We start from the raw sequence: 19,705 nt of genomic DNA on the forward strand, positions 1-19,705 counted from the left end.
TGGAAGAGCTAACTCAGAATCCATCAGCTTTTATAAGGTTCTTGGGACCATGGTCCACTCCCAAATGGCTAAAGAATTTCTCTGGGCTTCTGTCAATGGTAACCACCGGCCGCCATTGCTGTTTAACATTCTAGGTATTGTCAATTCTTACCTAACAAAAGCTTGACCTGGAGACTTCCAAATGGAAATCCTGCCACTCATTCTAAATTTATACTGTCTTCTGGTTACTACTACTTACCTTCCTTAGTGCTTCCAGAGCTTTTAGTGAATAACTCATTTTAGGATTGGAGAGGATCAATATGAACCTCAGCAGTCTACAATATCATATACACAACTGTTCAAATTCATGACACTTGCAATACTCGGGGTCTGACACAGATCCTCCACGATTGTGCTGTGATCCCACATGCAGACTTTCGGTCTCGTGAAAGGTCGTTTTCCTAGCTCCCCTGAAGTCAGTTAAAGCAGATGGGAACTCTGTTGCTACCTATCTTGTGTGATCCCAGTTGGAAAAATCCTTCTCTTGATGGAGATAAGAATCCTGTCATCTCATTGGTCTAGGCGTTCCTTGTTTTCTTGCTCTGATCACACCTAAAATTGTCAGCTATCCTGACTGGCCTTCACTTATTTCACAAGCCCTCAGTTAGCTGGCACTTGAGTCCTAAAAGCTTGTGCAACTTTATTTATCCTGGGTCACACGTCCTCTTTACTCTTCTGTACTTGTCTCTTTAAAATCTGAGGCCCATTGAAAGCTCACTGCATAGCTGCACCAGTTTCTTTCACTTCCTTCTACTTTTCTAATACATGCTAACAGGAATACTATAGAATCAGAATTCCATTCACATCTTGTGTATATTTCCTTTTACTGTTTCCAGCTACGACACCCTAACTATCACTTCTCTTAATGTGTTGAAATCGGATTCCACGAAGGGGAGTGTTCAAATCAGGGTCACTTCCTCCCTGGCTCCCTCTCTAGCATGGCAGAGCCTCACCAGTATGGGGATGCCCTGTGCTGTATGCTTACACTTTCCAGCGCCTGCCAACGACTTAGAGTTCCTTCTCCCTCCCCCGAATCCCTTTCTTTCTGATCCTTCCACCAAATTACCTCTTCTAACCTGTTGAGACAGCCTTTCTTTTCTCTCATAAGCCAACACAGAGAGGCCTTCTTCAAACTGTTTCCCTCTTCCCCCCAACTTTTTACTCTGGTACAAAGGCCCACAGACATAACCAGTGACCCCTTCCGCCAGAACAAAGCACATACCTCGCAGGTCACCATAGCAGCATTCTGCTGTTAAGGAATTCAAGGGGAATCTCTGGTTTCCCTCTGAAAATTCCCCTTTCACCACAGCAGGCATCACCAATTGGCAATCAGTTCTCCCTGCTCATCCGGGGGCCTCCCAGTAGAGGCTTCTGGAATGTTGCTAAAACTACCTGGCAAACGTTGGCTTCCTCCGGCCCCATCCCAGCTAATCTCAGAAGCCAGTAACCATCAGTTATTTACACCCTTCCTCCAAGTGTGGGCATTCCAGCAGCAGCCTCAGCATCACCAGAGCACTTCCCAAAAATGCAGACTTTTCAGGTTCCACCTCTGACCTATACATTTACCAGAGGAAGCTTAAGGACATCCCCAGCTGAATCATTTCCCAGTTAAGTTTGACAAGCATTCATCTAGACCAGGGGTGTCCAAACTGCAGCCCGCGGGCCAACTGCGGCCCGCAATCCATTTTTAATTGGCCCGCTGCAAACTCCAAAAATACATTTAGTTAAATAAGCCAGGTGAGGCAATACGTACTTCACCTCCAGTGAGTGGCCCAGCTATTTGTGTATTTTACCGCATATGGTCCTTGGTAAAAAACGTTGATAAAAGTTTGGACACCCCTGATCTAGACTATCTAGATAAGAAATCCTGCTTCTACCACAAACGTTTCTAAATCATATAAAGCCCTCAAAGAGATCCTCCTAAAAAAGGATAAATGAGTTTTGAGGATGTTGCTTATTCTATTCTCCCTCCTTAAAGATGAAAAATGCACCAAAGCATATCAAAGGTGCTGAAGAATTCCTGCAGTAAACCAACTGTTTAATCCAACGTTTCTCAAACACATGTAACCAAGGAAGTTTTACAATCTATTTATCTAGTTTTATAAACATCTGTTACCATCTCAAAGCACATTTATTGGCGTTAACAGGAAATGTAAATTAAAAAGCCTTTCCCAGAACATAAGCATCTCCATTTGACAATGACAAAGTATTGCACTCACCCCCAACCTCTCCTTCTGGCCTGTTTACCCATGACTTTTAATACACATGTTAATCAAGTTTAGATGTGATGTTGCCTTCTCCCTTCTTGGGGGGGGGGGGGGGAGCGGTCAAGCAGACACCAGCCTTGGTCTCAAAGGCAGGACCTTATGCAGCCATGATGAGCTGAAGGGAAAGAAGCCAGCACCAGAGCTACCAATCCTCTGATGAAAGCAGCCTGTGATCGCCCCACATGTTCTGGACATATTTTGCCTCCTCTTTTTACTATTCCTTACCATAGTCGAAGAGGAAAGTCATATTCAGATTCCAATGTACATGTATTCTGCTATATCAGATCCAAAAGCAGCTCCAAGTTTCTTGCATTCACCCCTCCTCATTAAGCATAATCACTGTAAGAGGTATTTCATAAGAGGTTCCATTTTTAGAACTCCCTCAATTTTTACTTTTAATCAAACTTCATTTTAAACTTCATTCTGCTTTCTCTCTGTAGGAAATGAGGTAACAAACAGTATCTTCTCTAACTTTATGCAGCTCGGCTAGGATAAATCACAACTCTAATCTTTTAAGACGCCCCTTTCAAAGTATATTAACATTGATTGATTGATAATCAATTTCTAGATGAAAGATCTAAAGTTAATAAAGTGCCTACATTCCAAAAGTAGGTGACTGAGGCATTAGCTGACACGTGTGTGAATTATAGAGGAGGAGACTTTTTGCTACAGTATTTTTACCGCTTAAAAGGATTTTACAATCCTTGGTTATCTAAAAGCACTACCCTAGCTCTGTTGTCCCCACTCCCACTCCTATTCCACCCACACTCTTCCCCTCCCACATCCTATTCCAAGTACATGATGAAATATCAAGAAGCCATTGCAAATATTTCAAAGAACTTGTAATACATGTAAGTATTTTGGTGAAAAGCGGGGGGTGAGGGGACGTAAGTAAAACTGAAGAAACAGCATAAGGTCAACTGAAACAAATAGGAATACATACAATGCTGACAGTAATGGTCTCTGTGTGATCGGCTACTGGTAGATTTTTGTTTCCTTGCAAACTCCCAATTCTTCTATATTAAATATACTACTTTTATAACTAGAAAAATAAATCTACCTCAAAAGCAAGATAAAACCTCCACTCACACCACTACCCTCCACCTCCAACCCTAAAAGGCAAAGTTATGCAGATAAAAGTGGTAACTCCATACATAAAGGATTAAGAATATGTCTACAGTCAGAAATCTAAACTTAAATTAGCTCTAGCGTAAGCGTATTTATGAGTGGGGGAGAGTAAGATAAACCTCTAGGTAAAGAGCCACAAAGATAGGACAGGCTAAAGATTCTGCTGGGACGGATGTTTTTACTCCTTCCTCCTTTCTGCTCAATGGAGTCCACTTAGCCAGTCTCTCTGCCTGCCCTAGAGAGACAAGAGCAAGCAGGAGAGACATGGAATAAGTGCTAGGAGCCATTGGTGAGAGAAAAAGGGAAAGCAAAGACAACAAGAGACTCTGGGGGGAGGGGGAGATGTCAAACAGCACAGTGAGAAGAGACTGGGCAGCCCGCATTCCAAATGGCCTTTATTTAGATCCTCTATACAGGACATACATTGGGCTCTGCCCAAAGTTCCTCGTCTAGTAACCTCAGTGGCTCAGAGTGTCTGTTTTGTGGTCCATTTGCTGAAGTGTTTAGGATCACTTTCTCTTGTCATCAACATCTGAATTCTCAGAGCTAACAACATCTAAAGAAAACAATTCAGGAACTAAATACCCTAAGGTCAAATATCAATCATTTGGGGGTTCCCAGTGTTTGAATTTAATTGTCTGTACACGGCCAGGTCAGATATCAGTTCCAAGGGAAGAATGAGAGATACACAATGGATTATAAGACAGCTACATTTAATATATGTTATGAAGGCTCATGGCTGATGTGCTTTCTAGCAAAATCTGAACTCCCTCCTCTGTCCCAGAGTACAGGTACTACATTCATACTATTGGATATGCAAATTGCACATCAATTCTTTTTTTACTATTGATCATGATCTTCACATATAGGACACTGGCTTCATCAGAGCCATAAGCAAGAATTTACATTGTGATCACAGCTTCACGGCCTTCACTGTCCATCACATTCCTTCCTGAATCCCAAGGCACAACTCTCCAGTTCCATGCAAGAGAACGTACGTCTTCCGAGTTCAACACGCAGATGGGGATAGTTCTCAACCCATGGGAGGAAAGGGGGTTTAACAAGGCTTTAAGTACATATCCAATCAACTACTTTTCCACCATAGATCTTTCAATGAAGTCAAGATTAAATCACCAAGATACCCTGTTTCCCTGAAAATAAGACCTAGCCAGACAATCAGCTCTAATGTGTCTTTTGGAGCAAAAATTAATGTAAGACATGGTATTATATTATATTATATATTATATTATACCCGGTCTTAAAGTACAGTAAAATAAGCCCGGGTATTACATTAATATTTGCTCCAAAAGACGCATTAGAGCTGATTGTCTGGCTAGGTCTTATTTTCGGGGAAACATGGTAGTGGTTTTTAAAGCAGTTTCTAAACTAAACTGAAAACTATTTTAAAACACACAGATAGAATATAAAACTGAATTAGACCAAAGTCTTTGCAAAAGAACACAAGATTAAGACCGTTTCTTTTTTTTTTTTTTTTAAAGAGATGTGCTGCTCTCCGAGGTATAAGGCCCACAGAAGCTTGGTATTTTTATACTGATTTACTTTGATATAATGTGTGTCCCTTGGAATAAGAAGCCAAGATTCCTTTAAAAATAGGTACAAGAGATACTGAGCTGACCAAGATCTTTCAAGAAAGAGGGGGGCAGAGAGCACGTAACCAAGAATTCTTCCATTTCTGTTACAAATTTCAAAGCAAAGAATTAGATGACATTTGTTAAGTAATGGAAAAACTTAGAATACTACAATGTTGTTAAAATCCTAGGGTAAAAGCATACTTATAATACAGCTTTTAGACTCTCCTCGCTTTAACCCCATGTATGATGATTCTGGAGACTGCTTGCACAGCAGCGTGAGTGTACTTACCACTATTGAACTGTGCACTTAAAAACGGTTAAGAAGGTAAATGTTATGTTATTTGTATTTTACCACAATTAAATGTTTTTTAAATTTTGAACCATATTTGATAGATTCTGAAATTCCAAATTTGCTTTCAAAAGATAATCTCCACAACTAAGTAAATACGCACACAACGAAAGCCAGACTATCCAGGTTGAAAGTTCTCTTCTAGGGCACTTGCTGACTCTGCCCCTGAATTGCCTGTGACTCCATGCTTAATGCCTCGTCAAGCCTACTGCTTCCTTTCAGGGAGGTTTTAAATGACAACGTTAGAAATGAACCCACGAGCACACGAAGCTCCAGGAGTTACTTAATACAATTGTGTACCCATGTTTTCTTTGTATAAATGTATTTAAATTCAGCACAAAAAAAGTCATCAGTATACATAAAGCCTTATGTATGAAGGTAAAAATGAGGACTGTTCCACCTGCAGAGAAAAGAACTTTGTTCTTTCCTGGCAGAGCACTTTCTCCCTCCACTCTCACCCACATTTCTTTAGTGAAGAGTCAATGCTAACAAAAGGTTTTCAACAGTCAACCCCCATTTCTTATTACCAAATGTATTTGACACACATAGGGAAAATTGGTTTTGAAAATTTTCCCATTATAAGTTAATTCCATGACTCATGGCAGGCAGTTCCTTTCACCTATGTATCTCAAGCTGGACAACAAATGCTTCAACAAAATCACAGTCCTATTAACCATCAGGTGATGTACTTAATCATCATCCATCTTCTCTCTGACTTTCTCACACGCTCCTCCGCCTGAGGGAGCAACCCACTAGGAGGTGAGCAGGGACACAATTGGAAGGAGCTGTAGCTGTCCCTTAAAATCATTGCCTTTCAAACTTTTCTGACTGCAATCCACAGTAAGGAGTACATTTTATATGTGACCCAGTTCTCATAACATATATATATATATATATATATGTTTATAACTGAAATAAAACACTTTTAATCATCCCCTTATACTGCGTGCCAAATAAGATAAACTTTGAGTCCTTTATTATATGTATTCACATTAACTGCTAATATTCCATTATAATGATTCTACATTCTCATGTTAAGTTGTCAATGAAATAACATCCACTTTTTTTAGCTACTTGAATCTTCAAAATAGTCAATAAATTAATATTTCAGTTCTTACATATTTACATATTCAAAATCAGGCTGAAATGCATGACTATATACCTAGATATTATATGTGTGTTTATGTGGAGAGAGAGTAACTAACCTTGGGACCCAAAACAGCATTATTCAACTCATGGAATTTACTCAGTCATTGATTTTCTCTTTTCTTTTCTTTTTAAAGTAAAGCTTCTCTATAAATAGTCTATGCTCTGGTTTGCCAGAATAACCAACAATCTTAACAATCTTACTTAAGGAAAAGAGTATCTCCACAAAAGAATGGATAGATATAATTTTCCTTGAACCAAATTGAAGAAAAAAAAGAACATGTATTGGAAACATCTCTTGTTCTTTTTTCTTTTTAAATATTCATGCTACATTTAAAAAGAGGGGGCCTCCTAAAAATCTTCATAGAGAGGATGGTTTAATCTCCTACAAGTGTTTCATTTGGGCCATTTCTCATTTAACAAAATAATAGGAAGAAAAAGTAAAAGAGATGTTAAAGTTTATAAAAACATAGTGTCAAAAAGAAAGAGACAAAGTGGCAGAAAAAAAATTGACTATACCATCGTTAAGAGTGGTGTGGGGGATGAAGAAACTTTCCTCTACCCCCAAGGTTCTTCAGTTGGTCTAATAATCAAATACACATGAGAAAGATAAGCAAGAAAAAATGACCAAATTTAATAACATACATATGTATAGGAACCCTGTATATATGAGAGAGTCAGAGACCCCACATATATGACAGGTTCCAGGCAGAAAGGGAAAAGGAGGTACATATGACATTCTGGGCTAAGGATACAGTAAGGCCCCGTGGGGCTTCAGAAGGTAATTGCAGACAGAGCACAAGTTCAGTAACCAATAGTTTACCCTGCCACATAGCAGGTTATCTCTGATAATCTCTTCTTATGGGCCAGGCTCCTCATTCAAATTCCTCTAGACTGTTGGGGCAGGGACAGAAGTTTCTCTTGAACCCACAGGCTCTCAGTTGCCGTTAGCTCAAAATAATCCACATACCATAGAGGTATATCTTGAGGTGACTTGTTCTGAACCTCTACAGTGGCAAAGTGAAACTGAAACCCCAAATGTAAAGACTGTTATCTTTATGTACTTTCTGTTGTTAATAATATCCCAGAACCAATGTTTCTGAGGTAACCATGAAGAACTGAAGCAAAGCCCTTGAACGTGGTTGGCAGTTTGTAAAAAGGGAGAAACCAGTACGAGCAAAGAGGTTGCAGACATGGAAGGAGAGTCTGTAGCCTAGAGAGCAACCTGGCATATACAGAAGGTCCCCCAAAAATGTATACACATTTTAAGAAAGGAAAAATCTGCATTAAAATTGTAATAATATATACCAATAACCAAAGATGAATACAACTCATGTGCATACATTTTTTTGGCACACTCGGTATTTCACAGTTACACACACACAGACACACACACACATTCAATTAGAAATATATTGCTTATTATTTGCCAGACACTGTTTTAAGTACTTTTTACAAATATTAATGCACGTATTACTCATAATTATCCTTGGAGGCACAGAATGGCTAAGGACATTGCCCAAGGTCATTCATGTGGTAAGTGGCAGAGAAACCCAAGCTGGTCGGTTTCAGCATTTGTGCTCCTATTACCGCCATCCTGTCGCTTCTTCTCCGTAAATGCTCTTGGTTCCTGCCCCTTTGGAAGCCCACCTCTCCAGTCATCCAGTAATTCTGCAGGTCAACCTGCATTCCAACACCTTTCTAGTAATTTCAGAGGTGGTTTCTCTGTTTGCAATCAAGACCCCTGATTGGCTCAGTCCCAAATCCTATTATAGAGACAAGCTTAGGTGAGCACAAAAGGCTGCACTGTACTCTGGCCCCAAAACAAGACAATTCCCGGAGAAACCCTGGGAAGGGGGAGGCGGCATACTTGTCATGTAAATGAGTCAAATCCTCATCTTACAGTGTGAGAAGCAACACCTATCATGAAATTTGTGAAAGCAAGAAATAGTGGAATTCCTTATTTTCAATTTCAAGCAGAAGGCAGGTGGCTTTCGACAGAAGTTCACAATTTTCTACCTGAGTCTACTTTGAAAAGCAGCTATGAGTATCTTCAGGCCACAATTCCCTGGACTTCACACACAGAGAAATTTAAGAACTGGAAAAAAATCAGGAGTGATTAAAGGACATAAACACTCTCCTTTCTATCCAGTCAGCTGCCTCTCTTCCCACATGAGCTATCTTCTACCTTATCGTCCTCGGCCTAACTGAAGGTTGGGTTTGAGGGCAGCTGGCACAGTGCTTATCCAGCACTGAAGGTGGAGACCTGGCACCGAGCAGATGCAGCCTGAGGACAAGGTGCTGGGGGAGGAGGGAGAGTTTCAGGGAGGGGAAGGAGTGGGAGAGGGGAGGTGTCCATTTCTATCTGCCTGGAGACCGTGAGGCAGTACCAGCTCAGCGGGACGCACCGGAATGGTCCCAGACTGCCATTTACTTTCTCCTTCCCTAAACCAAAGAACTGAAACTTCAAAACAATACCCTAGAGACAAATACTACCATTTAGTATCTAAAAAGCATCCCTCTTTCCTCTTTTTCCTTTACATAAGCTGACTTACACACAGAGAGACAACTTTTCATTTGCACACACACACAATTTTCTCATAATTTCTTAAATGAGAGTCTCAGGAATCAAGGAGACCTTCTCTGTAGAACAGAGCCAACCTTTGGTCATATTTCCAACAGAGTTACATTCCCCTCAACACTAGGAACTTATTTTCAATCCTTGCTGATTTTTAACTGTTCGTTAAAATAGAAAGGAAATCACTAAATCCTAGCACCCTGTTATTCCCCAATTCCCAGACTTCTCACTCCCAACGCCTCTATCTTAGATCAGGCCCTCAGCCCCTGCCACCTGGACTGCAATCCCCTAAGTGACTTCCCTGCCCTCAACCTCTCCTTCCTCCAATCTGCACAACCCCCACCCCAGACTATTCCTTCTAAAGAAATGCTTTTGTCAACTGTTAGTGACTGCCACCTTGCATCTGTTAGATCTGTCCCCAAACCCACACATGTACTGCATGAAGTGGTTCCGAAACGTCAATGTGAGGCACAGGAGGAATATGGACAATGCAATAAGCTTTTTATAAAACTAAACGTATTTAATTACGAACAGCAGTCCTTTCTTTGGGGTTGTGTTCTTTTTGCCTTTGTGCTAAACTGTCTTCCTCTTATGACATATAAGAGCTATTAGCTTTTTATTGTTGTTGGGTTTTTGTTTTTTTTTAGACCCTTATTTGGCAAAATAAAAGAAGTTTGAAGTCATATGTTACTTTCCTCTTTTTAAAAACCAACTTGACCAGGGAATGAAATATAAAGTCTGGTAACCTCTACAGTACAGTACACAGATTTTCCACCGACATTTTCCATTGCTGATAATAACAAAGTTAACACATTGCAAACTCAAGATCACTGATCACCTGCTCTCCATTTACAGATCCAACCTTTCCAGTCTGTTCTCTCCTGCCCTAGCAGGCCCACCCTCCACGTCCCTACCACATGTCCTGACCTATTGTAATGTCTTCTCTACCTATCAGTCTTCCCACCTCGTGAAGTCCTATCCTCAAATACTACCTCTGCCCAGTAATCCCTGTAAATCCTGCTAATCAAGCTCAAGCTCCTTCCTCCGCCTTACAGTACACACTGTCCACGCCAATTCTTCTTACATGAACCATCACGACACACTTAGCTGCTATATGCCATAAGAGCTTTATTAGTAGTAAGCACTGAGGTTTATGAATAATGTTTTTTTAATCAAATCAGATTGGTTTTCTAAAACAACATCTATTTCCAATATACTTTTTTTGAGTGGGAGAACAAAAGGTGCATGTTTAGTTTGGCGGAATTCTTAGGGAAAAATTATCCACCATTTACTGACAGAGGATTCAACATAAGCCGGATGGTCTAACACGTGTGCACCACTCTTCACGTATCTCATAGCAGAGAAGTGGCTAAGAGACATTGGACTGGACCAAGCAACACCAGGACACAGGTGTTCCATGGAAGTTCACGCTGTGAAGAGACAAATCTTAAGTCCTAGCATATCACATTCAAACAGAAGAAGCTTCTAGAATACAGAAATCTTATTCAACATCTACCTACATTAGGCACTTCAAAATTTGCTCAATTTATTTAAATATTACAAGAAGAATCAGGCAAAGTATCTCCACCAGACTATGAGCTCTTTTAATGGTCCTCAATCTTGCTCCCTTAGGGAACATTACTGGTGCATTATAATACTTGTTGAACTAAAATAGGGTGAAGCTTTATGGATGAAATATATATATATATATATATATATATATATATATATACAACCTTGTGTACCGTTTAGAGGAACTCTTATGGGGAAAAAAATATCCCCCATGTGTTCAACAAATATTATTGAGAACCCACTATGCCCCAGGCACTGGTCTCACTGATTACAGATACGAGCATGTATGAAACAGATAGTAATCCTGACCCTTGAATAGCTTACTATTAGTGGGAGAAGACTAATCATAAAGAAAATAAACAAGTTAATTATCAATTATTTATGTTAGAAAGTGGTACAGGAATAGGGCAGGTGGAGATAGATGTTGCAATTTTAAATAGGGTGGCCATGGGGCCTCATTGAGAAAATGGCCTTGGAGTGAAGACTTGACACAGGTGAATGGGTATCTGAAGAAAGAGGGTTTCAGAAAGAAAAAACAACAAGTGCAAAGTCCCTGAGATGGGAGCACACCCATCGTGATGGAGGACCAGCTGGAACACCAGTGGGGCGACCGTGAAAGAGGACACAACTATGGCTTGATTAGACTGGAGAATGAGATTGTCTTCTTCTGTCTATAAGGCAAATTCTTTGCACTGTTAACATACCACTCACATTTATATCTAATGCAAAATACGTACGTCAGAAATCTCTGGGCAAATCAAAGTACGGCATATGCAAGCTTTGTTGCCTAATAACTAACCTTGATTGTTATTTTACACTTGGCTTTGTTCTCTTCTTACTGTAACAGCAAATTTAAGTTTTGAGATCAAAGAACTGTCAGTAGCATAATTACTCACTAAAAGTAGCTTTTGCGAGTCGTCATTAAAGGGATCCTTGTGTGTTGCTCTTCATGTGAACTAGTGCATCTGTTCTACTGTGACAGACGGCTTTCATTTCTTTCTTGAAGTCTTAAGGAACAGATAACCCTATTTCTTTCAGCTGTATCCCAAATTATTAGTTTAGGTGTTATACAGCACATAAAATAAAATTAGATGCCACCTTTACTTACGAAGGTGATGTAGCTCTAAACCTGGCAAACAGACAAACCCCGGCTCTTCGGTGACCTCCACGCTGAAGTCTTCCTCTCATCCCCCGGCCCAGGGAGATACATTCCTCCCTTTGTGCTCCCAAGATACATTCTGTTCTATCATAGTGGTTATCATGCTATGTATTTTGTAATTTGTACAGTTTTATAAAACTGTATTGTAATACTATTAACCTGTTTATCTTCCCTGCGGGGCTTAGACACTGGGATCATGCCTTTATTCATTTCTGTATTCTCAGCTTCTGATGCCTGAGGTAGACATTACTGATATTTGTGCTTCTTCTCTCCTTCAAAGCTCCTGGGAAGAGCACACCTCCTAAGGGCCTTGAAATCAGGTAACGTGACTTGCTCTGGCCAATGAGATGGCAGAAGCATTATACGCCTGTGTGAAATTCTCCATTCTTTCTTCATATGCTGCAGTTCATTGTGGAAGATGGTAACATGGAAATGTCCTAAGACAGAAGCAGAATCACCACATGAATGATGGCTATTCTGGAGAGCACCCAGATGAAAAACGTTCTTTTTGTGAGCAAGAAATGACATTTTAGTGTATTTTTGTTAGTGCAGCAAAACCTAGACTATCCTGACTGACAAATCAGATAGTAGGTGCATAATACAGATTTTTGTAAGGAAGATACCAAAAAATGCAAAAATGGGGGCACGCACACTGAAGTTCAGTCTGAGATGTGAGGGTTAGGTGCTACATTACACAAAGCTGCCTGCGGTGAAAGAATGATTAATAAAATCGTCAATCCACTTTACTTCGTCTTCTGTTTAGCCTTTACTCCCAAAGTTAATTGCTTACATAGAAGCTTCTATATTTATTATAGTCATGAAGAAATGAAACTGATGTTGAATTTCACAATCTTACTTCTCATCAGAGCAACAGTCCCTATTGAAGTACGTAGTTTTAAAAATGTAATGCTAATCAACAATCCATACATTTGTAAAGTCTCCGTCCCCTTAATGCAGACCAGTTAGAGAGTGGTTACTCGCAAATGTTCCTCTTCTCTTGTGCAGTGGGGGCAGGGTAAGGGATGGAAAAGAAAAGGATAATGTAAATTCTGCAAGAGCATAAATAGTCTAAAAAAAAAAATTAAAGGGAAGTTGGATGAGGGCTTCTCTGAGCGTCTTCACATAATTATCTTTAACATGCAAAAGTAGCCTTGACTCACCCAAACTCCTAAAAAAGAGCATCGAGCATCGTTTTCCATATGAAATAGGGCCACCAGCTGGCACCAAGTACATGATAAAGGTGTGAAGAAATAGGAGGGCTGCACAGTGAAATAAGAAGAGCAAACAATAGGACGAGCTGATTCAGAGAAGACATGCTGGGCAAACAGCCCACCTGAAAAGCCTTAAGGGAACAACGCTTGGGGAGGAGGAGAAGAAAACAATAAAAGTAAAGCCAAAGGAAACCAAACCCAAAATGAAGATGGACAGCTTATTCCAGGAGAAGTGAGTAAGGGGATGAGTCTTCAAAACACCAGGAGAAAAGCTAACTGAGATTGCATGGGATCAAACCATAGAGGAAGATGGTGAGAAAGGGCTCCTTCCCCAGCGAGGGGAATAGGGAGATCCCCCAGTCCAGGCTGGAGGTGTAAACAAGGTAGATCAGCAAGAACCATCCCCACCCCAGGATCTGAGACTGGAAAAGACGTCCGCGATGAGGACCCAGCCATACCCACTGCTCCACACTGGGTTCCTCTTAGTTCCCTGAACAGGATATGGACTCCCCACCAGAGTCGTCTGCACTAGAGCCCCTCTTATTTCCTCTGGTCAGTTTCCACTAACAGGTGATGCTGACGCATCACCCCTTCTGGGCAGTCTCCATCCTCTTCCCGGCAGATTTGGATTCTCTCCTCTGTGCTTCGGGTGGCTTGTCCTCTCTGGGTGCCGAGCCACCAAACCTTATTGGATAAATGATCAGAAAGTAAGGAAAATGGGGCAAAAACAAAAGGGCTCATATGCCTTCAATCTGTGCCACAGTGAATAACATGAGATGACTCATCATGATTTGCCTCAAATGTATGAGGTCACACTCCCCAACTCCCTCAAACATATATGTTTTCTGACACATATATGAAAACCCAGAAAAAGAAGAATGTCAGAGTTATTTTTTTCCTCACAGAGAATTTTTTCTTCTTCCTAAAGAATCATAACACCAGAAAATTTGAGATCGAGGGCCTGTTTTGTCTTTAAACATTTCATTTATTAAGACAAGGTATTTGGATATTGGCATTCAAACTTTGCTACCCCAAAATTATCTATAAAAGCTGTGAAATGGTTTCAATCTGGGCATAACATTTCAATATAAAAGAACTGATCAACACACAGAATTGGTATGAGTCTGTATCGTGGTCCTGTTTCGTGGTGAGATTACTATAGAAGATGATTTGGCTGAGCACCAAAGCCATGAGAAACGTTGTTCATCTTATTGACACACCCATCAATTGGAACCCATGGGCAAAGGAACCGAAGGTATAATTATTCTCAACTATTTGTTACTTTGTGAGTGTCGTTTTGGCAGGCATTTCAGAACATGTTCAATATATTGTGACAAAATTTAGCAAGATCAAAGTACCACATAAAGGCCTTATAACTCCTGTGTATAGACTAACAATGCTAAGGGTGTCTGGGGCAAAAATCACGGGTAGGAGGGAAAACTCAGGCAATTGTAGAGAAGGAATGTAAATTCTTCATATAAAAGCTTCTCAGATTTTGAAGCCTAGCCATCCAAGCATAAGCACAGGAATGATGCAGGAAAGGCACTTGGGTCGCATTCTAGCACAATGTAGCCTCTACCGGGGACCACTCAGGACCTTCTGTGATTAAGCCCAACATCACGTTAGATGAGAGCCCCTCCCCTGCACTCCTCACCCTCGACCCTCTACCTGAACTTCAGGGGCTATGCAAGCTTGTTTGCCTCAATTGCTGCCAGTGCCGGCCAGCTCCATTCATGAGGTTTTTCTCACCAAGGCTACACCTTCTCCTGTCACTCTTCCCTTCTCCAGCTCTGCTCTTCCCTGGGCTCCTACATCAAGGGTCCTCTCAGAAAAGAGCTATCAAAGGTTTGTGGGCAAGGTTCAGAGCCCCCCCAGGAGATGCTGTAGCCCACAGGGGCTGGTAATGACAAGCCTTCAATGTCCATGGGTGGGAGGGACTGGGGGAAGATCAGCTTGACTGAAGGCTGGGAGAGAGCTGAAGTGACTCAGGGAACTGTCCCGTGGTAGCTGCGTATACACGGTCACAGCACAGCCAGTGCCACACTGGAAAAGAGAAAGCGGGACAGAAACCCCTCCCATCTCCCTCCTCTTCACCTTCCATGGCTGCACCCAAACCAAAGCCAGGTGGCCAAGAGAGCCCTAGGGATGAACAGCCACTGAAGGCAGCCTCCCAGGTACAGATTAGAAGAGAGAAAGGTAGAGTGTCTGGATGGACAAACAGAGGATAACCAGCCCAGCTGCCATAGGCCCATTATGTTCCAAATGCTCATCCCTTCTTTTTTAACTACCAGTCACTCTGTAGAAATCACTAAGGGGGAGTTTCCAAGATTATTAATTCAATAAAGGTCTTAGAGTCATGGCCCTCCCCCTAGGTCTGGTCTTCCATCACAAAGGTGGCAAAGGGAAAACCGAGTGGAGTCCTGGCCTCAGTCCTTTTCTGACGATGAAGGCCACCAGACTTTTGAGGCCCATTATACCAATGGACCAGCAGCGTGAGCATCACATGGAACTCGATAAAAATGCAGATTCTTGGGCCCCGTCCACACACTATTAAATAGAAGTCTCGAAGATTGGGGCCTTAGAACCTGTGTTTTTACAAGCCCTCTAGGGAGTCTCACGTATGTTCAAGTTTGAGAAGTCCTCCTTTAGACCTCGTCTTTGACAGCTTCAGGGAGAACAGTCCACAGATAATCTTTCAGAGACCCTTGGACTAAATGGAGTCCGGCCTAAGGAGCTTCTCTTTTCATTTTCTCACTATGACCTTCAGCAAGACACCAGTGCTTGGGCCTCAGTTTTTCTACTGAATTGCTATCAATATCACCAGCAAGAGCTCTTCCAGCTTTTCAAAGGGATAGACCTCGGAATCCCTCAGATCTGTCATTTCAGGCGATGACGATGATGATGGTGGCAAGGAGAACAGCAGTAGCTCCACTATGGCAGCCTTCTCGACATAACTAGCTCTGTCTTAACAGTGCTGCACATATTAATTCACTTAGTCTCCCCACCCTGTGAGGCGGGCACTATCTTTGCTTCACAGATGGTGAGGTGGTGGCATACAGAAAAGCTCAGTAACTGCCCTTGAGTCTATGGAAGAAAGGAATACCTATTCCAGAGGTATGAAAACAGTAAAATAAGAATACGTGTGAAAGCACTTTGCGAATGTAAAGCATTATATAAATGACAGCAGAGTGAAGAGCCAACTACTGATGAACTGAATTTGCTGAGTTTATTTAAAATTCTAATTCATGACATATTCAAGGTAAATTAGAATATGACTAGGCGCCTTTTTTTTTTAAGGAGTTATGTGCCAACAGGAATGGGAAATTTGAATGCTTCAATGGGTGCTATTTGAAGATTTGCGCTAAATTTAAAATAGTAGAGGAAAACCAATATTGATGCTAATTTGAGGCTAAGAAACGGCTTTCATTGATGACAAAAAATAGCAACAACCTTCTTATCTTAAAAGAAGATAAAACCACCTGGTAAGATCTCCCCCAGACACAAAGAGTTGGCAATCATAAGTTCTCTTCTGACACATCTCCCAGAATTCTGTTTATGGCCAAATAAACAGTTTAATCTTCAAGAAACAGATTTATAGATATGTTCTTTATACTCTTTTGATATGACAGATTCTTGATTTAATCAGATTATTCCCGCATCTTCAAATGCTCTTTGCACCAATGCATTATCTTCCCCCTCCCCAACTCAAGAGACCTAGTAAATATTAAAGATCCACCTTCCCATTTGTCTAAGATATGTCCAGGAGTGTTCTGGGGGTTGAGTTGACATCTTAATGGAGAAAGACTACTGCTCTGACCTTGGTCAGACAAGGAGCATGAAACGAAAACTGACTTCCTCCCCCACCATTGATTCCCATGATAGAATACTGGTATCCATTTTAGAGACAGAGACTCAGAAAGGTTAGTTGACTCACTCCAGGTCACACAGCCATTAAGTGACAAACACAGAAAAATGTTCTCTCTACTATACCACAGCGAAATTCTATTTGAATGGATCGAAATTGGCATTATACTTCCCCTAATTTCTAAAAGGTATTATCACACATCTTCCCTCCTTTTTTTTCTACAAAAGATTTCATAACCTCTATATACATTTATAGCACAGTGTGAAGGAGTAAACCATTTGTAGTGTTTGTTCATTACAGTCAACATTTAGAGTGTTAGACCAAGCAGAAGTGATAAGCTGTTCACTTCCCTCAATAGTAACAGGAGAGAGTAAAACAAATTTACCGTCAGCACCAAAGGCGTCAGTGTGGAGCAATCACAAGTATTTGCCTATATATCTCATAACAGCTGCAGGTAAATTATTTGACAAGGTCAAATTCAACTGAACAACAAAACCACCAATGGGGCTGGAGTTTAAGCTGCTAGACCAGTTAGGGGGAAAAAAAATACAGGAAGAGAGATTGAAGAAGCCCTGGTTTTCCGGACTCTTTAACTATAGTAAAGGTTTGTTTTGCCTTTATTAGAAATCCTGAATTAGTTTGTTTTTTTCCTCCTACAGATCACACAAATAGTGAAAAATGAAAGGCAAGAATTTTACAAGCGAGAAGCAGAACAAAGCAGATAAAATAAAAGAAAATTAATTGAGTCAGAGGTAAGATCTGCCAACTCACCACACAAAGTATAGTGACTCAAAGACAGTCTAAATCCATTGTCATTTGGGTATATTCATGATTCTTAGTTTTAAAAAATAAGAAATTTACATTGAAAGTTTAACTTCTAAATCTTACATTTAAAAAAATATCTGTGAGGAAACCAATAATAAATTTTATATGTATATATACTTTCACTTAGAAGAATTTTGGTTTCTTCCATCTTCAACATTACTCTGAGGCCATTATTCATACTTTTTGTAGGAAACATTTAAATTTATTCTCCTCTGACATTTAAATCGTTACCTAATATGAGTATTCATATAAATTGTTAATATGTCTTAATTCATAAATTTCACACTTCATAAGTAGATATGGATTTTGTTTGTATGAACAGTTTTAAAGCGGTGATTTACTTTGGTATTTCTATGGATAAATTATACAGCTAGTTTTAAAAACTAAAACATGACTAACTATAGTTCCTTTATTCTAAGACACCAAAACTTTAAGACATACAATCACTTTAATAATAGCTTTACAGGGGAAAAAAGTATCCCATTAAATGATCACATCAATTGTAACATACATCCCTACTTCAAAAGTGTTAAAACGAAGAGAGAGAGAGACTATGATCAAGAAAAATACATCACTTATTTTATTTAGAGACAGGATATAGCAGAATAGGTAGACCTCTCCACTTAACGAGTGTTCTCAGGCAACGTAGCCTCTCTGTACCTCATTTTCCTTTTTGGGAAAAAAGAAGACAATGAGAACATCTGCCACCTAAGCTTGTTCTGAGGATTAAAGGAGTTAATATTCTTAAAGTACTTCAAACAACTGGACCCCATTGGCGTTGTATAAGGGTTCGTTAAATGATACTAGTAATCACCATCCCCACCACCACCACCTGCCAAGGCTCACTGATTTGTTCACCAGCTTCAGAGGCGCACAATTTCTGATTCAACAAACCCACAAAATACTTAAATTCAAGGAAATATTTACTGATAACTGAATCAGTGCTGGATACTATGCTAGGTTTTTAGAGCAAGGAAAGATAAAAAGTAAAATAATTATAGAATCCTGGTAATGTTCTCTCGACAGCAAGGTAGGGAAGGGCTTTTCAACTATGTAGGGTCTATGGTGACCTGGACGTCACAATATCTGCAAGCCATCTGAAATGAGATGCAAAATTATGTCTGCACGTGCATTTTACTGGGGTGCTATCCTCTGATTCTTAAAAAGCCCTGGGATCCAAAATGTCAGGAGCCATTTGCTTAGCAGGGTAATCACACCACTTTAGAAGAGATATATACCCAAGTTTAATTTTATTAAAAGATATTTGCGTATTTTCAATTTTATTCAATTGCAAACAATCCATTTACTTTAATAGGTATGTGCACTTCCCACTTCCTCATCTGAAGTTTGTTAAATATCAAACAAGTGGCCATCAGAAACAGAAATCCTGGCTTCCTAGAAACGCTTCCCTCTTCTTCCTTCTAGTCTCCCACACAACCCAGAAAAGGAGCCTGTTGGCCTTATAAATCTCCCAGTGCATTTGTAACATGGAGTTAGTCAGCTCCCAAACCTCCTGAGAAAACAACGGCCTCCCAAACCTTCACATGTCTTGTAAACGGCTGGTATTGCTGGGAGATGATGGACAGCTGCTGCTCAAGCCATTGCCAAACTTGTGTTGTAATTAACAAAGACTGATCCTGGAAGCCATTACTGAAGAGACATTGGAAAGAAAATGGGCCGTGTGTTACACTCGAACTTGAAATATCTGATGCATCCATTGTTTCAATAAACCACATGTTATAATGATGTCAAAGTCTTAGATATCACGGTATTATAGAAAGGCCACAGATTTTGGAATCAAACAGCCCTGAGCTTCGTTCCACCTCTTCTACTCCCTAACTGGGCAACCATGGAGAAGTTACTTAACCTCTCTGCACTGGAGCTTCCTCGCAGACAAAAATACCTCCTCCCTTTGGGGGACTATTGAAGTTTCGATCTGGACTTTCCCTTTTCCATATCCATTTATGAATGATT

At 40.5% G+C, this 19,705-nt stretch overlaps 1 protein-coding gene across 10 annotated transcripts in view; it reads right to left on the minus strand.

The window, feature by feature from the left end:
* Nucleotides 1-19,705, minus strand: part of RAPGEF5 (Rap guanine nucleotide exchange factor 5) — a 430,438-nt gene that overhangs the window by 178,986 nt on the left and 231,747 nt on the right. The window contains exon 1 of one of the 10 annotated variants that reach the window (XM_074340844.1): nucleotides 1,262-1,291. The exons of the other annotated variants lie outside the window; for them this stretch is intronic. Within the exon in view, the coding sequence (XP_074196945.1) occupies nucleotides 1,262-1,276 (15 nt within the window). The 5' untranslated portion in view covers nucleotides 1,277-1,291. Of the gene's footprint in view, nucleotides 1-1,261; nucleotides 1,292-19,705 lie in introns of those variants that run through there. 10 annotated transcript variants of the gene reach the window in all.

Source organism: Rhinolophus sinicus, linkage group LG09 (genome assembly GCF_036562045.2).
Source record: "Rhinolophus sinicus isolate RSC01 linkage group LG09, ASM3656204v1, whole genome shotgun sequence".
Taxonomy (NCBI): Eukaryota; Metazoa; Chordata; class Mammalia; order Chiroptera; family Rhinolophidae; genus Rhinolophus; species Rhinolophus sinicus.